This window comes from Caretta caretta, chromosome 9 (genome assembly GCF_965140235.1).
Source record: "Caretta caretta isolate rCarCar2 chromosome 9, rCarCar1.hap1, whole genome shotgun sequence".
Lineage (NCBI taxonomy): Eukaryota > Metazoa > Chordata > Testudines > Cheloniidae > Caretta > Caretta caretta.
Window position 1 is genome coordinate 102343716 of NC_134214.1, and position 23529 is coordinate 102367244.

Here is a 23529-nt window from a genome sequence, read left to right on the forward strand (position 1 = left end):
GCCCTGCTCAGTGCTCTGCTTTCCCCATCTGTAAGACCTAGAAGCTGCAGCAAGTTGGAAGGATTAGTTCATGGTGGCTGGTCAAGTGCTACCTCAGCTGGGCTGTGCAGGGGCATTAATGGCAGCCCTGAGCAGTGCCCTCAGCAGGGCCAGAGGGCCCACAACAGCCCCATGTGTTCTCACTGAGCACTGGCCCTGACTTTGGGTACCCACCGGGGGCCTGATTCCCAAGGGCTCATCAGGATCTGTAGGCACTTGGCACGTCTGCGGATCAGGCCTGAGGTGGGCATCAGCATTAGGAGCTACTTCTGGAAAACTGGACCTTTCCGTGGGTAAGGCTGGGAAAAGCAAACATGTGAGCTGTGCTATTTGTGTTGTGTCCCCACCACCTAGTGCCGAAACAAGGAACAGGCACCTCTAGTTACTGCGGTATTGTAGCCGAGAGACAAGGGGGGTGAGGCAATGTTAATGGACCAACTGCTGCTAGGGAGAGAGACAAGCTTCGCAGACCCCTCTGTATCTGACCTATCAGTCCTCATCCTCGAAGGAAACCTGTGCATGACCTTCAACAGACAAGCCTGGGAGCTTAAATTCGTAACTTGGCTAGACCCTACAAATCATGGACTGAACAGAGGTGCTGGAGTTACAGCTCATTACAATGATCTTTAACCTACTAACCCCCATCTTGGTCCTGTGACTGGGGGGTGTTAACAGGCCCCTGTACCTTGACTGGTGCCTTAGAACATGTGCTAGCTTAGCATACGTAGTTATCTGTTCACTCTTGTACTGAGCTGGGACACGGAGTTCCTTTCCCAGGCCTGCACAAGAGCTCACGGTAGCTCCAAAGTTTTGTCTCTCACCAACAAAGGTCCAATAAGAGAATCCCTCACCCCATTATAGTTAAAACACTCCAAGCTCAGGGGAGGGACAATGGAGTGGGAACAGGCTCAGTAGTGACAAGTGTCCTATTTAAAGTTATTTCCAGTACAAGCTCTGATGGCAGAGGGTTTAAGTGTAACCCTTCTGCCTGCCAGAGTTGGCAGCAACAAGGGCCGGGTTCAGTATCTAGGGGATCCATTCCAATAACACAATGCAAAACCGGCTTGAGCCCCCACCCAGTGACCTGGGACAAATATATACCACCCCCGCTGGGTGCCTCTAAGAGGTAATACTTCCCCTCTCGCAAGCACATAGTCTGAGTGTAACAAAAAGCCTTTTAATAACAGAAACAATGTAGCATTATGTTGGGGAAACACCACCAACAGGATTCATAACACAACCCATGAGCACAAACCCACCCCAAGCAAATTGGGGCATGTCCTTTCCCTTTGGTTCTTGAGTCCAGCAACCCAAAGTCCCAAAAGTCCAACGACCCAAAAGTCTCTGTCCCTGGTCAGGGCAGCCCCAGAGTTCAAAACTCTGCAGAGTTTTACCTCCCAACCTGGGTGGAGATTGGAGGGTGGGGGAGTTAAGGGGCATCTTACATGGTCCAAAGCTGATGACCCCACCTCTCCATGGGGCTCCGCTCTACCAGCCACCCCATGGGCTGCTCTAGGCATCTAACAAACTGCTCTGCTCCACCAGCCGCTCTGCTCACCGTCCTGCAAACTGCTCCACCATATATCTTCAGGCTCCCCCACTACTTAACACAACACTCAGTGATTTCAGCTCTTAGTAAGTTTAGCTCTTTTGTGATTTCAGCTTGTAGTAGGGGAGCCTCAATGCTGGTCCACCATTGGCCCAAAGTGAATTCAGCTCAGCAGCCTGTAACTAGACTCCTAATGGAATCAAAATTAGCTCTGATATTCCACAGTGGAGAGAGAAGGGAGTGCAATTAGCATGTGGGGACCCATATCACCAAGTATTAATACCTATCCCCAACCTCTCTCAATTCAGAGTTTTGGAACCCATGTCCCTTGCCTAGCGAGTGCTATTTAGTTGATGGCGAGTCCCTCCATTATAACAAAAGGCCAAGTACAGTTCCATTGTCCTTGATTCCCATAATCAGGGTAATAATTTATTCTTCCTGCCCCAATAACAGAGACACTGGGGATCCCACAGCAGCCAAAGTGACCATTTGGGCAGCTGTGGCCTCATTCTAGGCGGGGTGGGTGTGCCTATGCAAATGAGATCGGCCCCTGAAGTTCTTTTCCACAACTTGCCACACCTCACCACCAGATGTCAGGGTGGAGCTCATCCTGACACTGCTTACATCAGCATGCGGAGTTGGGGCTGGAGCTGGGCCTTGGGCCTCTGCCTGAATCAACTGGCCTCTGGGAAGTGTGAGCACAAGGAGGGAAAGGAGGATTCCCCTGACAGCAAAATTTCTAGGGCCCCTGTCGAACTGCCCCCTTGCTCCAGACATGGGAAGCTGTGTGACCTAGTAATAGCCCAGCTCCAGAGAAAATAGGTCTGAATTTAGCAGTGTGCAGAGGTACTGAGTGTGCACCTCAGAAGCTGAAGTTGTGAATGGGCTGGGCACCAGAACACTTTCCAACCTGTGCAGGCAACTTTCCAGTTCGTCTGGGTTCCTGCTGTACTCCCTGTAAAATGCTCTCTCTGCACTGGGGAGGGTGCACAGGCCTAGGAGCTGGCTCTCATCCATCTCTTCTTGAGTGTATGAAGTTCTGATACCTTCTGTTTTCTATGTACTGCACCTTTCAATGTCTAAGCACCCTCTCTCTGGAGGAAGGTTAAGCAACCATCTTGTTCTCAGTTGCTGCAGCTTGGTACAGAGGAGAGGTGAACGCTGTGAGGGACAGTGAGCAGAGGCAATAGTTGGGAGGGAGGGAACACACCTCCTTCCTAGATCCATCCTGGGCTCTCCTTCCTGCACCCCTAGGGCCACTGCCCAGGTCTGCTCTAAGAACCAGCATGCTTAGGAACCCCTGGCAGCTGCCTTGCTCTGCTGTACTCGAAGCTGCAGCTCTCGAATCCATTCCAGTCCAACTGCTGCCCTCCCCATAGCAGTGGGGTCCTGTATCTCAGCAGCCTAGCTTATGGAGTCTTATTGTCCCAGACTGCAGCCCTGCACTTTGGCAGCCCGCTCTCCCTGTGTGCCTCATGCTGGGCCACAGGCCTCCAGCTAAGAGTTGTGCTGATGGCACCCTTGAGTCTCCATCCCTGGCTTCCTGCTGTGCTGCCTTTTGAGTTCTCTCCATCCCCTTGAACTGAGTGTTAACCAGGCTGGATGTGGGAGATCATCACACTGTCCATCTTCCCCTCTCAGTTCTGCCTATAGATGCTGGAACTAGGGGCGCTGGGGGTTGGCCACATACCCTGGCTTGAAGTGGTTTCCATCACGTGCAGGGTTTACAGTTTGGTTCAATGGCTCTCAGCACCCACACTGCACACATTGTTCCAGCACCCCAGGTCTGCCCTCCTTTCACCCCTCGATCCTGACCCTCAGCCCTGGACTGCTCTGCCCAGAGCTCTGCCAGTGCCCCTCAGGCCTGACCCATGACCCCCTTGTTATCCCAGCCGTGGGCTTCCCCTAGCTCTGCTAACGGCCCCCAACGTGCACCCCCCCCTTACCCTTAATTCCCAGGCCAGCTTGCACTAGTTGGGGTGAGGTCCAATTATGTGCCGTGGTTTTGGTGAAGTCCTGTTAGGGCAGAGGCCCCCAACCTGTGGGGCGCACTCCCCAGGAGGGCACAGAGGAATGTTAGGGGGGGAGCAGCTGGGGCCTGGGCAAGCCCCCACAGGGGGATGGGGTGGGAGTGCCACTCCACTCCGCTCCTGGCCTTGCCCCCAGCTCTTACCCCTGTCTGTGTCCCTCCCCTCGCAGAGCTGCAGCCCCACTCCCAGCCCTGGCTTGGGGGGTGGGGCATGGACAGGGGTAATGGGGGGGCACGAGGTAAAAAGTTTGGGGACCACAGCATGCGGGTGACCAGGCGGCAAGTGTGAAAAATTGCGACCGTTTTTTTCTGGGGGAGGGAGTTACAGGTGCCTGCGTATGCGACGCCCCTAATATTGGGGTGCCTGGTTCCCTAAGTCCCATGCCTGGCTGGACTGAGCCCCCCCCCACTGGCTGCAGGGCCTGGCTTCCCTCTCCTCTGGCAGCGCCGGGGTTAATGCCCGGCCCAGCCCAGCACCCACTTTAGGGCAAGCCCTGAAGGGCTGAGGGAGGCCGGCCGGGCTGGGCCGTGCGGGGCCAGGCCTGGGGGGCAGCGCCCAGCAGTGGCTGCAGGCCCCCCTTCCCTGCAGGCCAGGGCCCCCGGGCAGCCAGGCAGGCCAGCCCTCGCTCCATGGCTGGGCCCGCCCCTGAGCCCAGCCCAGCCCCCTCCACTCCACTCCACACACAGCCCGGGGCGACAGCAGGGAGCCTCGGCTCACCACTGCCCTGGCAGGCAGCGTTGGCCTGTGCCCGGCCCGAGGGGCTCAGCTGGGGCTGCCCCGGGGCACGGTCCCAGCACTGGCCAGGCTGGGGGGTAGCCGGGGGGAGAGGGCCAGGTCCCAGGCAGCAGGAGCCTTTGCGGCTGGAGCTGGGGAAGGAGGCAGCCAGGTCCTTGTATCGCTTTCCCGTGGCAGGGCCAGGCCCGGGGGTCCCAGCCGCTAGCCCCCTCCAGGGACCGGCCCGTGGGGCTGACATGAGGGCAGGCTCCTGGGGCCACAAGCACTGGAGGAAACCGCTGCAAAGGGACCTGCAGCCCTGCCCAGAGGAGAGATGATCAGTAGGCAAGGTAAGGACGGGAGGCCCGAGCCCTGGCCAGCCCACTGGGGCGAGGGCAGGAGACACCTGGCCCTGGGGGTGGCGAGGGGGGCGTAGAGCTGCCAAGGGCCCAGAGCTGCCTTGGCAAGACCCCAGACCCAGAGAGAAGGAGCTCTGATTAGACACCTGGCTGCGGCTTTGAGACTTCAGAGCCAGGCGCAAGTAAAGCCGGTTTCCCAGCTGCCCCGGGCTGGGCAGAGCTGGCTCCTTGTCCCCAGGACCCAAGAGCCGTGCGGGGGCCCAGCGACACCTCTGAGTGAGGATGGGCTCTGGCTGCCGAGCGGCTCTGCCCGGGGCGAACCCCACTGGGCTCCCAGAGCATGGGCGAGTTCGGGTCACTGGCAGGTAGGAAACCGGAGGAGCTGCCCTGACTGGGGCTGGCGTAGCTGAGCCCTGCCCTGGGGTGCTCTGCCCTGGGGAGCCTCTGCAATTCCTCCTGCACTACTTGCAAGAGCGACCCCCTCCCCCTCCTCCTGGCCCCCAGTTCCTAGCTCCGCCCCAGCACCAGCGCGGGTGCAAAAGCTCCCTGGCTGCCCCGAGCCCCTGCGTGGGGCTAGCGCCCAGGGGCCTGCCGGGCTGCCAGGCCGCGCCTGGCCGGAAAAGGCCCAGAGGCCGCCCTAGGCGTGTCAGCCAGGGCACCTTGGCCAGCCAGCCGTGGCGAGGCGCAGGCTGCAGTGGCCCACCGTGCTTGGACAGCCTCCGCGCGAGCGAGGCCCAGAGACCCTGGGCACGGACTGGGCCACGGGCGCTGGCCCTGGCAGGGTCCTGCTGGTCTCAGGGTGCTGAGGGCCTGAGCAGGCAGCTGTGCCTGGGGGTCAGCTGTGTGCTCACCCCCCTGGGCTGTGCCCCTGCTGCAGGCGGGAGCTCAGGCCTTTAGCCCTTCAATAGCGGGCGGGAGGCACCAGGGCTCTGGGCTCAGCTCTTCCCGGTCACTACTGCATCCACCAGGCCTCATGGGGCGGTCGTGTGAATGTTTCCCTGGAGTCGTTTTGTCTGCCGTCTAAGGGGGAACACCCTCTTCCTCCTCCACTCTGGGGACATGGCCCTCCCCTCCTCCTGGGCTGGTGTGGTGAGAGCCCCCCCCCCCCCCCAATTTAGGCTGCGTTCGTTTTTGATTGTACGTGACCGCATGGGAGCGAGGTCAAAGTGGGACCCAATTGTCACGGAAGAAGGCGATTCTGGGCAGTTGCAGAGGTTCTGTTTTGTGGGATGCATCCCTCCCCACCAGCACCCACGTGGTGCCCGTTTGCCTGTGCAGGGTTCAGTGCACTCTATCTGTCACGCCCAGACAGTACCGGAGCCCCTTTCCGTGCAGCCTCGCAGGGGAGGGATGTGACTCAGAGTCCCCTGGGCTCATGCGCTTTCCACAGCCAAAGCAGCGTGAGTTTTGGTTCTCTGTCCACTCAGGGGGCAGACAGCCTCGTCACACTGGCCCTCCCTGGCTCCGCTGGTGTTAGTCTCAGCAGCCAGGCCAGGGAGTGAACAGGCTACAAAGACTGACCCTCTGGCCGGGGAAGGGTGAGCTGGGCAGAGTGGTGTGCCCAGGCTGAACTGGTTCTGTAGGCGGAGGGGTTTTAGGTTCCAGGGCTGGCAGGAGCCTGGAATCCCTTGCAAACCCAATAAATCCAGCTGGCGTCCCAGGAGATCTCAGCCTCTCACCGGCTCTGGGAGGGGAAGGACTCTGTTTGCATTAAGGCTTATTCATGCTTCAATGCTTCCTCTTTCCCTTCTGGGGCCTGCAATACACCAGTGTAGGAAGGTGACACAGACAAAACCACCTTCCTTTTCCCGCCAATAGGAGAATGGGGGTGGGGGTGTTTCTGTCTACCCCCGGGATCGCATCCCTGCAGAAATCCCCAGGCCCAGAGAATGGGAGCAGGGACCCCAGGTGCCCCGAGTCTAGGCTCTCAGGGACACAGATCCCCTTGTTCTGTGCTCTGTCCCCTGCTATGAGCACTGGATGCCTCAGGACTAGCAAGGCAGATCAACCCTTTTACATGAGTTCCTAGGTCCAGAGATGTGCCCCGACCTCCCCCCTCACCTCCTCCCCCACACAGAAGTCCTTTGTTTTTCCTGCTGCCTCCAAACAAAGGGAAACATTTGCTGACAGGGATGGGACCAGCCCAAGGTCTGTGAGAAACCTTCTTGTTTGTGTGAGATCCGTTGCCCTGCTAGGACAAGGGGCTGCTGCAGAACTACAGGAGCTGGCCGGCGTCGGGCTATAGAGCTGGGCTGATGGCGCAAGGAACTCGTCCAGAGAAACATTCAGCTCTCCAGATGGAAATGGATCAGGCCCCTGCTATCCCTGCCCTTGGCTCCCCCATGGCCACCTCTGCCTAAGTGCCTCAATCCCGTCAGGCAGCTCAGAGCAGGCTCGGCCTCTGTCTGCCAAAGACCTGCTTGGGGAGCAGGGGGATGTCCAAACCCAGCCCCGCTGAGAGCCAGCCATGGCTTGGGGGGAGCCAGCAGGCAACACCCATTGTGCATAACTGCCCTAGCTTGTGGCTGCTCTCCCCTGCCAGTGAGTGGCCTCACATGGAGAGTGAGTCCCAGGATGCAATGCAGCCAGACACATTCACCCCCCCCCCCACTCCTGTGGAGACGTGGGGTCCCAGCATGCAGTGCAGCTAGGGGCACCCCCAGGATTGCCCTGTCGGCCTTAGGGCCAGATGCTGAGGGTTGGGGTTGCAGTGTAATTCCAGTGTGTTTGGGTTAGGTGGGTACAGTCTGTCCAGTCTCTTACCTTCGGGCTCAAAGGAATCAGACCCACAGAACCACAGGTTCCATAATTTGTGCCTGGCTTCAGCAGCAACCCTTTGTCTTTCACTGCCTGGTAAATCAGCGGTGCAGGGTCTGGCCCACTGTCAGTGGTGTGCCTGAGGGCTCCCTGATGGCAGGGATTGAATCTGCTGGGTGGCAGACCCCTTCCTGGTGTGGGTCCAGAGAAGGGCCAGGGGGCAGTGATGTGTGGTGACGTGCTATTCTGTATAGTTGTGGGTGATGCGATGTGTTACATGATGGTCTGATGAAGTCTGAGGGCTCTCCTGTGCTGTCTCCCCAGACACTCAACGAGCCGTGGCGATTCTGACCAGGTACCAAACCACTCTGAGGGCTCCAGAGGAGCAGCAGTTGAAGGCCTCTATTGGAAAGGTCTCGCACATCTTCCGAAGTGACCTCTTTCAGGCCCTGCTGGGTAAGCACCTTCCACCTAGTGAGCTGACTGCTGGCTTCGCACTGAACAGCCACTCGGTGGCTGACACACATGCGTAACCTGCCCCTCTCAGGGTGAGGATGTTGGGGACCCGGGCTCTGATCTCCTAGTGTCTGCGGCAGGAGCCCAGCTCCTCGGGGGAGTGAGTTCTAAGGAACTTTCTGCAGCTCATGTGTCAAGGCTTTTCTACACTCTGTCTGGGGCCTGGGGCCTGGGAAGAGCCCTGGAACCGCCCTTTGTCTGCAGGAGTCAGAGACCTGAGCTCAGTACCCTCCTAATGTGGCTGTACAGTGGCACAGAACGATTCCATTCAAGCATGTGAAAGAGCTCAAAGCTTCAGCACAGCTGGAGCTGTTAAGTGGCTTAACCTGTGAGACAGTAACGGTAATAGTGAAAGGCAAAGCAGGTCACGCACAGGTCCTGTGGACTACGATTCCCAGAATGCTCCTTTCACTGACTGGTCTTAACCTTCTAATTGATGCCTCGGTCTTTCTTTTTCACTGCCGATTTGTAGGGCAATGTGGATTTTTTCACCCCAGGATGCCCAGGGCAGTGCATGTTAAGGGGCCTTGAAGTTTTATAAAGCACTCCTTGCAGTGTTCAAACATGATGGTGTTTATGGCCCAGCAGCTATGGATCATGTGATGGAGTTTTATGCACCTTTCCCTCCCAGCCCTGACACACAAAGCCTGCTTGTGTTGGCATCGCTTCTCTCTATTCTTATTATCATCCCTTGGGGAGAAGTAGGTTTTTCTCCACTTGCTTCCTATTGAAGATAATATTTCACAGGGTTGGGAAAGCAGCTCCCAATGCAGCCCTGACTTTCAGGAACTCCGAACCTGGAGTATTTGCAAGGAATACGATGTGTTGAGGGAAAAGAACTATACACAAGAAATGGCTATAATAGGCAGCCCCATCTTGCAGGTCAGAGGACTCAGAATGCCTTCCCCTTCCTTGGATCTCAGCGCGGCACCCCCCTGGCATTACATCAGTGCAGCTGGAGTCTTATCAGAAACTAGACAAATACAATGAGAGAAACTCCCACCGATATCCTGTTGAATTTTTACACACACCAACTTCCTACTTTCATGCCTCTTTCCTGTTCACTTCCAATGAATTTTCTAGCAAACAAATTAATGGCCAGGACTGTTCCTGCAAATTTTGAAGCAAATTTTAAATGATTACTACAGACTATTCACACAAACTAAATTCTGAGCTCATGACTGGCAGAAACCTGATTTTAACAGTAACCCTTGGGGTGCACAAACCCTACCATGTGACTTATGTGTCCAATGAACATTAACACAACTCCAATTCTGAATGCTCCAATGAGCCAGAGACCAAAAGGTATCTGCAGGAATTCGTTTGCTAATAAGCTAGAATAATAAATATGTGTGTGAGAACCACCGTCTGTTTGTGGGCATCTAACTTAAATTAACTTGGCCTCTCTCTAAGATACTTGAATGGCCCCTATCACCCTAGTACCTGAGCTCCTCATGATCTTTAATGCATGTCCCCTCACACACCTGGTGAGGCAGGAACTGCTAGCCTCCCCATGGTAGAGAGGAGAATGGAGGCACACAGAAGCTAAGTGATCTGCCTAAGCCGAGGTCATATATGAAGTCTGCGGGAGAGCAGGGAATTGAACTAGGGTTTCTTGAGACACAGCCTAACACTCTAATTCCTGGGGCCTTCCTCCTGTCTTCCTAAATGAATTACTATGAATGGTTAATGATGGTGCATGTGAAGCTGGTGAGGCAGGACGGGTATTTCTAGGACGCTGTCTCCTACCTCCTTTCCTGCTGTTTTCCATGGAGATGGATGGACCCTCTGTTGGGCATGCCCAGGGACACACTGCTGCCTCATTCGCTCCCACTCCATGTGACTGCTTGGGCCCTGCAGGCACAGCATAGTCAGGTGCTTGTCAGCGCCCAGGTGCGGTGGCTCATGGGCTACTGTGTGGTGAGGATGTGGCTCCATTTGCTGAGTCATGTTGGCTCAGGCTATAGAGAAGAACAGGTGTTTTGAACAGAGAGAGAACACTGTGGCCAGTAATGTCTTTCCACCTCCCATTTCCAGGCCTGAGGAGTACACTTTGTTTGGATGGCATCTCTAACTGTATCCCACCAGACTGAAATCCAACCTGCCTATATTTCCGGGGTTCTCAAACTTCAGTGGACTGTGACCTCCTTCTGACAACAAAAATTACTACATGACCCCTGGACGGGGACTGAAGCCTGAGCCCACCCAAGCCCCTCCACCCCGGATGGGGGGGCCAAAGCCAGATGTAGGGCCTATAACCTGAAGCCCTCAGGATTCAGCCCTGGGCAGTGGGGCTTGGGCTTCAGCTTCGGCCTCAGCTCCAGGCCTGAGCAAGGCTAACACCAGGCCTGGCAACCCCATTAAAACAGGGTCATGACCCACAGTTTGAGAACCGCTGCTATAGATGATTCTCACCTCCTCCTTCAGAAGGGGCTAGGGAAATCGCTCCCTGCTGCTGTCTTTTCCTCTGATAAACTGATCCTCGTCAAGAGGCTTTCTGCTTGGGCAGGGATCTCTGCTAAGACTATTGTGGCTTGCTCAGTGGGGACACATGGTAGTTTTCTGGGCATTAAAAAGAAGAGTTAGCTGTTTGATACCACATGTATAACCATCTAAGAAGAGTGTTCTGTTTTCATAGACTCATAGATTCCAAGGCGAAAAGGGACCATTGTGATCATCTAGTCTGACCTACTGCATAACATAGGTCACAGAACTGTCCCGTAATAATTCTTAGAGCAGAGCTTTGAGAAAAATATCCAGTCTTGGGGTAAAAATTGTCAGTGATGGAGAAACCACCCCATGATCTTTGGTAAATTGTTCCAATATTTAATTACTCTCACTGTTAAAAATTTCACCTGATTTCCAGTCTGAATTTGTCTAGCTTCACCTTCCAGCCATTGGATCATACTATATCTTTTTCTGCTAGATTGAAGAGCCCATTATTAAATATTTGTTCCTAAGTAGGTACTTATAGACTGTAATCAAGTCACCCCTTAACCTTCTGTTTGTTAAGCTAAATAGATTGAGATCCTTGAGTATAGACTACACTATAAGGCATGGAAGAAAAGGAGTACTTGTGGCACCTTAGAGACTAACCAATTTATTTGAGCATGAGCTTTCGTGAGCTACTGCTCACTTCATCGGATGCATACCGTGGAAACTGCAGAAGAGATTATATACACACAGAGACCATGTGTGTATATAATCTCTTCTGCAGTTTCCACGGTATGCATCCGATGAAGTGAGCAGTAGCTCACGAAAGCTCATGCTCAAATAAATTGGTTAGTCTCTAAGGTGCCACAAGTACTCCTTTTCTTTTTGCGAATACAGACTAACACGGCTGTTCCTCTGAAACCTGTGACTATAAGGCATGTTTTCTAATTCTTTACTCACCCTTATGGCTCTTCTCTGAACTGTGGCCGATTTATCAACATCATTTTGAATTGTGGTCACCACACCTGGACACAGTATTCCAGCAGTGGTCGCACCAATGCCAAATACAGAGGTAAAATAACCTCTCTACCCCTGTTTATGCATCCCAGGATTGCATTAGCTCTTTTGGGCACAGCGTCACATGTTCAGCTGATTATCTACCATGACCCCAACATCTTGTTTTTCAGAGTCACTGCTTCCCAGGGTGGAGTCCCTCATCCTGTGAGTAGGGTCCACATCCTTTGTTCCTAGTTGTATACATTTACATTTTCTTATGATAAACAATCTGTTCCACCTTGTATTTGGCTGTGACACTCTGAGTACATTTCCCAGACCTAAAGAAGAGCTTTGTGTAGCTCGAAAGCTTGTCCCTCTCACCAACAGAAGTTGGTCCACACACCTTGTCCCCCTAATATCCTGGGACCAACACAGGTACAACACTGCATACAACAATATGGTAATTTTATATCGTTCTAGTTGGGTAATCAAAATGTTCTTTGGGGGGAGGGATAGCTCAGTGGTTTGAGCATTGGCCTGCTAAACCCAGGGTTGTGAGTTCAATCCTTGAGGGGGCCATTTGGGATCTGGAGCAAAAATTGGGGATTGGTCCTGCTTTGAGGAGGGGGTTGGACTAGATGACCTCCTGAGGTCCCTTCCAACCCTGATATTCTATGATTCTATGTTGTGTGGTACCAAGTCAAACACTTTAGAGAAGGCTAAGGACATTACATCAACACTATTACCTTTATCAACCAAACTAGTAATCTCATCAAAAAAAGATACCAGGTTAGTTTGGCAGGATCTATTTTCCATAAACCCATGCTAATTTGCATTAATTACATTACCCTCCCCTTTAATTCTTTATTCAGCAAGTCCCATATCAGCGACTCCATTCTCTTGCCCAGGATTGGTGTCAGGCTGGTAGGCCTATAATTGCCTGGGTCATCCCATCTGACACCACATTCGCTTTCTTCCAGTCTTCTGGAACTTCCCCAGTGCTCGAAGACTTATTGAAAATCGCCTTTACCAGTCCAGCAAGCTCCTTAGCCAGCTCTTTTAAAACCCTTGGCTGCCAGTTATCTGGACCTGCTGATTTAAAAATGTCTGACTTTAGTAGCTTCTGTTTAACATCCCCCAGAGATCCTAGTGGAATGGAAGGAGTGTTATCATCACCATGTGATGAGACTATATCATCTGTTTTTTCCCTGAAATACAGAAAATAAATATTTGTTGAACACTTCTGCCAATTATTATTGATAATTTTACTATTTCTGTCTAGAAATAGACCAACACCATTGTCAGATTCTTTTTGTTCATAATACATTTTTAAAAATTCTGAGTGTCCTTAACTGTGCTGCCCATAGATTTCTCCTTGTGTCTCTTTTGCTTTCCTTATCAATTTTCTTCCATTCCTAACACATGTCATTTATATTCATAACTATCAATTTCCCCCTTCTTTCATTTGTTAGTATTTTTTTTATAGCTGCATGCACTTCCCCTCCAAACCAGGTCTTTTTTTGAACCAGTACAGCCTTCTGCTTGATTGTGGCTTTTGAGGCATCTAGTAAGGTGTCCTTAAATTATTTCCAATTATCTTTCATATTTTTCTGAACAAATTCTTCCTCATGGCCAATTTGGCTCATAATTATTTTCAGCTTTGTGAAACTGGACCTTTAAACTGCCAAGTGTATATCTTACTCGTCTAAATTTTATTCTGCTTGCACATTATAAATGTGATCAAGTCATGATCACTTGTACCCAAGCTACCATTAATTTTAGTTCTGTATGGAGCCAGCAGTGGGAACAACAAATATATAATAATTTTGTGGATTACATAAAAATGAGGCCATTTAAAAATGTAACGCCTTGGTGAAGGATTTTTTTAAAAAACAGAAATAATTTGACATCTCGAACCCAGAGGCTGCTCTGCTTTGTGTCGTACCAGATCAGGATAAATTCTGGGCAGGAACTAGTTATGATTGGCTCTTAAGATACAAAAATATAAAGACAATACCAGGGAACAATTTACAGCAGAAATAATCTTCAGTGAGACACAGGAGCTCCCTATCTGAACTCTTCCCCTTTTAATTCCACCTGCCAGATGCCTAGAGACTCCAGACCTCAAGGGAAATGTGCAGCAATTCCAAAGTGTCTTCAGAGGTCTCTTAAAGGGATGTCTGATTCCCCAGTCCCTTGGAAAGAGAAGAAATGCCCCTACTCTGCTGTTCCCCCAGACCTCAGAGATGTGTCTCAAGCTTGTATGAAATCTTCTGAGTAAACTGTAAAAAGAAAAGGAGTACTTGTTTTCTTTTTGCGAATACAGACTAACACGGCTGTTACTCTGAAACCTGAGTAAACTGTGGTACAAGTGAGAGCTCAAAAGCATCCGGTTAGCTCTGACCAGGTAGTGAGAGCCTGGAGGATCCATCTATCCATTCTCAGGAAAACCTGTCATGGTAATTAATGCCAACCAGTTCTCTTTCAGGCATTTCTGAGATTCACCTCACCATATTACCTAGGCAGTTCGCATCTTTATCACACATAGCTGCACCCAGAACCTGTTTCCCACACAGCAATCCAACAGAGGGTCTTCTCCTTAGTCTCTCCTCTCCTGCCCCACTAACTCCTTGCATTCTGCCCCTCTTTCCTTTTCTGCCAGGTTCCAGGAGCTCTGTCTTCCCTCCCTGGGAGACAGGAGCTATGAATGATTGTCCTGGGAACAATGACAGAGCTGTTCCATGGCTTTGGAGAGGAATGCAGGGCCTTCCTCCTCCTCAGCAAAGGGAGGGGAGCAGAACATGCTGCAGCAGGTCAGGGGGCACCGTGGTGTCAGCAGGAGGTGTAAAGATAAACTGGTTGGTGGTGTTTTGTTCACGCAGGGGTGGCGTTCAGCTATATTCCTGTGTAGTCTGGCTCAAAACAGGGGGAGAGGCTGAGAGTCCAGCAGGGAGGCCCTGGTGAATTAGCTGGAATTTCCATATCAAATACATTTGAAATCCACAATGTTTGTTCACGAGCCAGGTTTCCAGAGTCCTCTCTGAGGGTCTAGCTGGTTTGGAATAAATCTAAATCCAGTGATGGGTCACTGAGTCCCTGTGAGCAGGAGTGGAGCTCCTACAGTCGACAGACAAATCATATGACACGCAGGTGTATATGTGCAGACGCTGCTACTCAATACGTTGCCCAGGGCAGCTTCGCTGTGTACCTTCTTCTCCACTCCATGTATTCGTTTTATCCATCAGCCGTTGTCTCATCACATGCATAAATTATAGGCTCTTTCAGTCTGGGACTGTCGTCCTACTACAGGTATGAACAGTGCCTTGAAAATTGGGGTCCTAAGCCCCAGCCAGGGCACCTAGGGGCTAGCACAGTAGAAAGTCTAAATACAAAGTGACTCGGCGAGGGTTCGTGATAACATGAACCTGTGAAAATGGGGCTCAGGCTGTAGCAGCCTGGGTGGAATCCGGCTTTATTGGCCGTGGTGGTGGCAGCAGCCAGTGGGGCTGTGTACTCTGGGAGAGACGAGGCAGTTTCAGTCCCAATCGATTTTCCGTCTCTCTGGTCACTTTCCCGTTGGGGTGGTGTTTCTCCAGCTTGGAACCCAACATGTGCGTAAATCCGTGGGGTTGGCAGTGAGCTATCCCAAGGGAGGAGTGGCATTATTCTTTGTTTGGTTAGTGCCCAGGCAGCTTGGCAGCCCCACTTGGCTGGGCTCTGCGCAGCCTCAGAGAAGGGCACCTGCCCTGGCTCAGACAGTGCTGGGCTGAGGAGTTGGTCTGTCACTTTGCATGCTTTCAGGAATGTGGTGGCTGCTTTCTTTAGGCCTCGTGTGTGCCCTGTGGGGGACCCAAAAGCATGTGTCTGTCCTCAGAACTGGGGCACTCACACTCCTGCAGGACCTGGATGGCACCTGCCTTCCTCTGCTAGTGCATCCCAGCGAACAGGCCTTCTGCTCAGGGATTGTGTGGGTCACTACCGAGCTAGGACGGGGTTGCTTGCTTTCGGGAGTGACTGGTGGGGGCTGAGTTGTGTCCGGCTCTGTGCCAGGAACAGCCTGTGCTTGGCTGAGAGTCACTGTGGGAGAGGGCGGTTATTTCCGGACAGAGTGCTGCTCGGGAGTGCATGAGCCCTGGGCTCAGGCACAAAAGAAATGGCTTGGCCATGAGCAGGGAAAACAGGATTTGCTGCCTCTTGCCTCCTGGCCTTTTTCTTAATGTGTTTGAGGCCTTTGCCTGCTGGTGAGCCAAGTGTGTGATTTGTAGTGAAATTGCCCAGGGAACAGTTCAGGCACTCAGGGACCTAGGGGACCATGGGAACAGCCACAAATAATGAGATTTTGGCCCCTGCTTCAGGAGTCTCATGATGATTCAAAAACTGCAGTCTGTATGTGATTTTGTGTGGGGAGGAAGAGGCTGCCCCACAGTACCATGTAGTATAGGGGGAGGTGTACTAAACTGCTATCCCAGAGGCCATACATTCCCGACCTAGCTCTTCTCCTAGCTGCTGTTCATAGTGCTGTAACATTCACAATCCTTAGTATGAGGCAGGGTCTCAGTCCTGGGGGGATAACTATTATTCACCAGTTTTACAAAGAAGGTAGTTGTACTTGCACTTGGTCACTTTAGGCGGAACTGGGAACAGAAATCCGGTTTCTAACATACTTGGTGCCACCTTGCCATATAGCCTCACAGAAGGATTGTGCTAAATTAGGTGCTTGTGTACTCTACGCTACAAGAGTGGCTCTGTGTCACTCTCTAGACTGTTGTGGTTTATGACTCTGTTAATGCTTGCAACCCAAGCACTGGGACCCTCCAAGCTCGCAGGGTCCTAGAGCCTGCGGTCCAGCCTGAGCCCAAACATCTACACTGCAGTTAAACAGCCCCTTAGCCTGAGCCTCGCGAGCCTGAGTCCAATGGCACGGGCTAGCCACCGGTATCTAATTGCAGTCTAGACGTACCCTTAGAGAGCTGCTTTAGCTCATCAGCAGAAGCTCATGCTTTTATGTTCAGAGATCCCAGGTTCAGTCCCTGCAGACAATCCAAAGAAAGGCTTGGTCACATTTGGCTGTGATGTTTGTAACCTTAGTCCACAATTTGCTCCCAGAGCCAGGAAGAAGAACCAAGAATGCTAGTGCTCAGTTTCGCAGTGCTGTCTCACAAATACTTGTGTAACCCACTGGCATGTGCATGCCGGCTCCCTGTTTGGACTGACTTGCATAGAGGATAGCAGTTTCTTAGGCCCGGTCTACACTAGGAGCTTAGGTTGGTATAAGGATGTCGCTCAGGGATATGAAAAATCCAGCCCCCTGAGCACCACAGTTAAACTGACCTAGCCCCAGTGTAGACAGCATTAGTCCACAGAAGAATTCTCCTGTCAACCTGGCTGCCTACACAAAGAGAGAATCCCTCCTGTCAGCGCAGGCACCGTCTTCGCTGAAATTCAACAGCCTTCGCAGTGGGGCAGCATTGTAAGTGCAGAGCTATTGATGAAGCAGAAAAGGTCTGTACTCTCCACCTGCAAACAAATATCTCTGTGTACCAAAGTTAGCATAAGGGCCCTAGAGATATTGTGGGAGTATTTTAGTCTGCACAGGATTGTATGTAGAAGTGAAACTGGATGTGCCAATTGTTTTCTTGTTGCCTTTCTATTAGCCGTGTGTAGCTAAGGGAGAGCTGTCCCTCTAGGAACAGGCTGTGGCAGGCTGGGTATGTTTGAGACTCAGGGGGGGCCTGTGGGAAACATTGCCTGTGTGTCTGAGCTCCAGAAAGGTAAGAACTTGATTGAATAACCTCATCTTTCCAAACAGCCGCTTCATTCCCGGAGGTGCAGCATCGGTGCTCCTGGGAGACTGGCAGCCTCAGAGCATTGCTAATGTGCTAGGGTGTCTTTCACCTGTTTATCACAGGTTTGAATTTTGTCCGGCTCAGCAGGGATTAAAAGTCGTTCCCAGGCAATGACTGGTGGGTGGACCCGAGAGGGAATTAGTTTGGTCCCTGTTCCAGTTCCCATGTCACAAGCTGGCTACCAGACTTTGCATTCGACTGTAAGCTGCAGGGGGCAGGGAGGGTCTCTGATGTGTGTTTGTGCAGCGTCTCCCACAACAGAGCCCTGATATCAGCTGGGGCCTCTGGCAAGAGCTTCTGTAGCAGGGACCACAGTGCCTTACTCACTTCCATCTGGCCGAGCCAGCAGCACTGTACTTGTTTCACACACAGAGAACAGGGGAGTGCAAAAATTAGAAGACAGCCCCAAAAGCCCAATCTCGTCTACTAAAAGTCTCGTTCTGTTTGGTCCCATCTCATGATGTTTGAATGTTTGGGGCTAGTGATCCTGAGGCCACTCAGCCTCCTGCCAGTGGCTGCGTGAGCAGCCTGATTCCAGGCCTCTCTTGGGAATTGGCCTCTCGGATGTTCCCAGCAGAGGCTGTGCAGGAAGCAGCCCCGACAGCTCATTCGTGGGCTGGTTGCTGAGCTGCAGCCTGCAAGGCCCACAGGACACACGTGGTCACTGAGACTCCAGTGTCGGTGGAGCAGTTAGTGCTGGAGGACTTGCTGGGCTTCCTGGAAGCCTGATCACTTCATTACTGCAGGCCCTACCCCAGTGGTGGCAATCTGCAGATTCCCCTTCCACACCTGGCGCACTGACCCTGCTTCCTGCTGGGTGCCCTCTGCTCCCCTTGTACGTCCCGTGTGCTGCACGTGGTCCCTATGAAATCATCGGAAACCAGCCAGAGCCACCGCATGCTGCCCTGCATCACTGCAGATGCTGCTGAGGATTAGTGCCTTATGTAGCCCTTGTCTTCCTCTCCAGCAAGACCACTGCTGTGGATTTGCTGGTGTCCTGTCTCCTCGGAAACTGACACCAGCTCCTGCTACTGCTGTAAGCGCTGATGAATGGGAGGATGAGTCTCTCCCAGGATAACCTGACCTCTGCTGGGCTGTGAGACGGTCTGGCTTGGGTAGTGGGTGGGTGTGCTGGATACAGCCACCTCTCAGCAACGGGCACAGTACAAAGAGTATGCCAGAGGGCACACCCGCAGAGCGTGGTGTTCATGGAACAGAAGTCTCTGAGTGTGTTTCAGTATCTGAGCCTCTGCAGGATTCTTGCTTGAAAACCAGCTAGTCTGATCAGGAGTTTTTCAGTGATCCTTATGGAGTACTGGGTGGCCTCCTTGCAGTCCGTTGCTGCTAGGCACCGTTCGCAGATACAAACCTGCCTTGGAGGGACACTGCCCTGTGGTGTCACAGGGCAAAAGGTGTTGGGGGGGCTGGTCCTGGGCTCCCCCTTCCTTCCTCAGGCTGCTTCCATTGTCACCCAGGCTCCTTTCCCCCCTGCCCCTCCCTTTGCCTGACTTTTCTCTCTTGCATGAGCACATCCAACATATGTCCACACCATCAATCCAGGTGTATTCAAAGTGTGGGCAGGATCATAGAAGTGTCGGGCTGGAAGGGACCTGGAGAAGTCATCTAGTCCAGCCCCTGTGCTGAGGCAGGACCATGTAAACCTGGACTAGCCCGGACAGGTGTGTGTCCAACCTGGTCTTACAAACCTCCAATGATGGGAATCCCACGACCTCCTTGGGAAGCCTGTTCCCGAGCTTAACTATCCTTCTAGTTAGAAAGATTTTCCTAACATCTAACCTAAATTTCCCTTGCTGCAGATTAAGCCCATTACTTCTTGTCCTGTCTTCAGTGGATGTGGAGAACAGTTGATCACCCTCCTCTTTCTAACCGCCCTTCACATACTGGAAGGCTGTGATCGGGTCCCTCCCAGTCTGCTTCTCTCAAGACGAATCATGCCCCGTTTTATTAGCCTTTCCTCCCCTTTGATCATTTTTGTTGCTTTACTCTGGACTCTCTCAATTTTGTCCACATCTTTCCTATAGTGTGACGCTCAGAATTGGACACAGCACTCCAGCTGAGGCCTCACCAGTGATGAGTAGAGTGGGACAATTCCCTCCCAGGTCTTCCATACGAAACTCCTGTTAATACACCCCAGAATGATAATCAGCCTTTTTCGTACCTGCATCACACTGTTGACTCCTATTCTATTTGTGACCCACTATAACCCCCAGATCCTTTTCTGCTGCACTACCGCATAGCAGGCTATTCCCCATTTTGAAGCTGTGCATTTGATATTTCCTTCCCAAGTGAAGTATTTTGGACTTGTCTTTATTGAATTTCATCTTGTTGAATTCAGACCAATTCTCCAATTTGTTAAATTCATTTTGAATTCTAATCGTAAGAACATAAGAACGGCCACACTGGGTCAGACCAAAGTCCATCTAGCCCAGTATCCTGTCTTCCAGTGGCCAGTGCTTTGACTCTCTCCGGGAACTGATGGGCAGAATCCCCTGGGAGCATAACATGAGGGGAAAAGGAGTCCAGGAGAGCTGGCTGTATTTTAAAGAATCCTTATTGAGGTTGCAGGAACAAACCATCCCAATGTGTAGAAGGAATAGTAAATATGGCAGGCGACCAGCTTGGTTTAACAGTGAAATCCTTGCTGATCTTAAACACAAAAAAGAAGCTTACAAGAAGTGGAAGATTGGACAAATGACCAGGAAGGAGTGTAAAAATATTGCTCAGGCATGCAGGAGTGAAATCAGGAAAGCCAAATCACACTTGGAGTTGCAGCTAGCAAAAGATGTTAAGAGTAACAAGAAGGGTTTCTTCAGGTATGTTAGCAACAAGAAGAAAGTCAAGGAAAGTGTGGGCCCCTTACAGAATGAGGGAGGCAACCTAGTGACAGAGGATGTGGAAAAAGCTAATGTACTCAATGCTTTTTTTGCCTCTGTCTTCATGAACAAGGTCAGCTCCCAGACTGCTGCACTGGGCAGCACAGCATGGGGAGGAGGTGACCAGCCCTCTGTGGAGAAAGAAGTGGTTCAGAGCAATTTAGAAAAGCTGGATGAGCACAAGTCCCTGGGGCCGGATGTGCTGCATCCGAGAGTGCTAAAGGAGTTGGCGGATGTGATTGCAGAGCCATTGGCCATTATCTTTGAAAACTCATGGTGATCGGGGGAGATCCCGGAAGACTGGGAAAAGGCTAATGTAGTGCCCATCTTTAAAAAAGGGAAGAAGGAGGATCCAGGGAACTACAGGCCAGTCAGCCTCACCTCAGTCCCTGGAAAAATCATGGAGCATGTCCTCAAGGAATCAATTCTGAAGCACTAAGAGGAGAAGAAAGTGATCAGGAGCAGTCAGCATGGATTCACCAAGGGCAAGTCATGTCTGACTAATCTAATTGCCTTCTATGACAAGATAACTGGCTCTGTGGATGAGGGGAAAGCAGTGGATGTATTATTCCTTGACTTTAGCAAAGCTTTTGATACGGTCTCCCACAGTATTCTTGACAGGTTTCAGAGGAACAGCCGTGTTAGTCTGTATTTGCAAAAAGAAAAGGAGTACTTGTGGCACCTTAGAGACTAACCAATTTATTTGAGCATGAGCTTTCGTGAGCTACAGCTCACTTCATCAGATGTATACCGTGGAAACTGCAGCAGACTTTATATACACACAGAGAATATGAAACAATGAAGTGAGCTGTAGCTCACGAAAGCTCATGCTCAAATAAATTGGTTAGTCTCTAAGGTGCCACAAGTACTCCTTTTCTTTTCACAGTATTCTTGCCAGCAAGTTAAAGAAGTATGGGCTGGATGAATGGACTATAAGGTGGATAGAAAGCTGGCTAGATCATCGGGCTCAATGGGTAGCGATCAATGGCTCCATGTCTAGTTGGCAGCCGGTATCAAGTGGAGTGCCCCAAGGGTTGGTCCTGGGGCTGGTTCTGTTCAATATCTTCATTAATGATCTGGAGAATGGCATGGACTGCACCCTTAGCAAGTTTGCAGATGACACTAAACTGGGAGGAGAGGTAGATATGCTGGAGGGTAGGGATAGGATACAGAGGGCCCTAGACAAATTAGAGGATCGGGCCAAAAGAAATCTGATGAGGTTCAACAAGGACAAGTGCAGAGACTTGCACTTAGGACGGAAGAATCCCATGCACCGCTACAGACTAGGGACTGAATGGCTCAGCAGCAGTTCTGCAGAAAAGGGCCTAGGGGTTACAGTGGGATATGAGTCAACAGTGTGCCCTTGTTGCCAAGAAGGCTGACGGCATTTTGGGCTGTATAAGTAGGGGCATTGCCAGCAGATCGAGGGACATGATCGTTCCCCTGTATTCGACATCGATGAGGCCTTATCTGGAGTAGTGTGTCCAGTTTTGGGCCCCACACTACAAGAAGAATGTGGAAAAATTGGAAAGAGTCCAGCGGAGGGCAACGAAAGTGATTGGGGGCTGGAGCACATGACTTATGAGGAGAGGCTGAGGGAACTGGGATTGTTTAGTCTGCAGAAGAGAAGAATGAGGGGGGATTTGATAGCTGCTTTCAACTACCGGCAGGGGGTTCCAAAGAGAATGGCTCTAGACTGTTCTCAGTGGTAGCAGGTGACAGAACGAGGAGCAATGGTCTCAAGTTGCAGTGGTGGAGGTTTAGGTTGGATGTTTGGAAAAACTTTTTCACTAGGAGGGTGGTGAAGCACTGGAATGGGTTACCTAGGGAGGTGGTGGAATCTCCTTCCTTAGAGGGTTTCAAGGTCAGGCTTGACAAAGCCCTGGCTGGGATGATTTAGTTGGGGATTGGTCCTGCTTTGAGCAGGGGGTTGGACTAGATACCTCCTGAGGTCCCTTCCAACCCTGATATTCTATGATTCCTTAAGTACCCAAGGATGAATTTCATCAGCTCCTGCTCACTTGAATACATCCAATTTATCTAACTATTCTTTAACTTGTTCTTTCCCTACTTTGGCTTGCGTTCCTTCCCCCTTGTTGTTAATATTAATTGTGTTGAGTATCTGGTCACCATTAACCTTTTTAATGAAGACTGAATCAAAATAGGATTAAACACCTTAGCCTCCTTGATGTCATCAGATATCCTTCCTCACTAAATAGAGGACCTACACTTTCCTTCATTTTTCTCTTGCTCCGATGCATTTAATGCACTCTTATTGCTTTTATGTCCCTTGTTAGGTGTGACTCATTTTTTGCTTTAGCCTTTCTGATTTTGTCCCTGCAGGCTTGTGCTATTTTTTTTTTACTCCTCCCTAGCATTTTGTCCATGTTTCCAGTTTTTGTAGGATTCCTTTTGATTTTCAGATCATTAAAGAGCTCCTGATGGAGCCTTACTAGTCTTCCCATCTTTCCTTTGCATTGGGATGGTTTGCAGTTGTGCCTTTAATATTGTCTACTTGAGAAACTGCCAGTTCTCCTGAACTCCTTTTCCCTTAAGTTTTCTTCTCATGAGAGCTTACCTACCAGTTCTTGGAGTCTGTTAAAGGATTAGCTGACCTAGCTTTATTCGAGCTACCACGGGTAACAATAGGCGGGAAGGTGTGGTAGCATGGTCCAGTGACCCACATACATTCACAGAGTCCTCAGTGGGCTTGTACGTGCGTGGCTAGCTTGCACCAACACCTGCACTGCCATGAGCTCACTACCACTGCGGCTTGTGCCGGCCAGACTAAAGCTCATGCAGATATACCTACCTGTGGAGACAACACACCTTAATCCACAGTGCAGATGCCCCACAGACTGAAGGTGAGGGCAAGGAAGTGTGGGCTGGGCAGTGAAAGCGAGCGAGGGGCAGAGAGTGGCAGAGCGAATACGATAGCAAATACAGGTATGGAATGAATGAGGGTGAGTCAGTCTGTGGTGGGGAAGGAGAGGGGGCGAGTGACCAGCAAGTGGGATTAGCAAGGGCCCAGTAAGGGGGGTGAGGCTTGGCTCATAGGTTTCAAACTCAAGTCATTTGTGCTACACCCAGGGAAGAAGCTGGAGGGAGCTTCGGTCTTAGGGCATCAGGCGCCAGAGAAGGGCCAGCCTGGGAGGCTTGGCTGATGTGGGGCTGAGAGGAAACCACATCCTCTGTTAGAATGTGCTCTGGACATTTCACTCCCTGAAAACGGGCCTGTGGCTGAAAGGAGCTGTTGTGTCTTCTGTGAAGGCTGGAAAATCTAAGCAGGGGGGAGCAGAGACAGAGCTGCTGCAGGCATTCCCGAGGCAGCACCCCAACGAGCAGGCAGTCACATAATGGACAAAGCCTTCCCCTTTCACCCTCCGGGGCTGGAGT

The 23529-nt window shown here is 51.5% G+C and overlaps 1 protein-coding gene across 5 annotated transcripts in view; it reads left to right on the top strand.

Annotated features, from left to right (window-relative positions):
* The first annotated feature begins 4285 nt into the window (after positions 1-4285).
* Positions 4286-23529, top strand: part of DLG3 (discs large MAGUK scaffold protein 3) — a 177862-nt gene continuing 158618 nt past the window's right edge. For all 5 annotated transcript variants that reach the window (XM_048865169.2, XM_048865171.2, XM_048865173.2 and 2 more), the window contains exons 1-2: positions 4286-4682; positions 7773-7904. In XM_048865169.2, the coding sequence (XP_048721126.1) occupies positions 4667-4682; positions 7773-7904 (148 nt within the window). In that variant the 5' untranslated portion in view covers positions 4286-4666. The remainder of the gene's footprint in view (positions 4683-7772; positions 7905-23529) is intronic.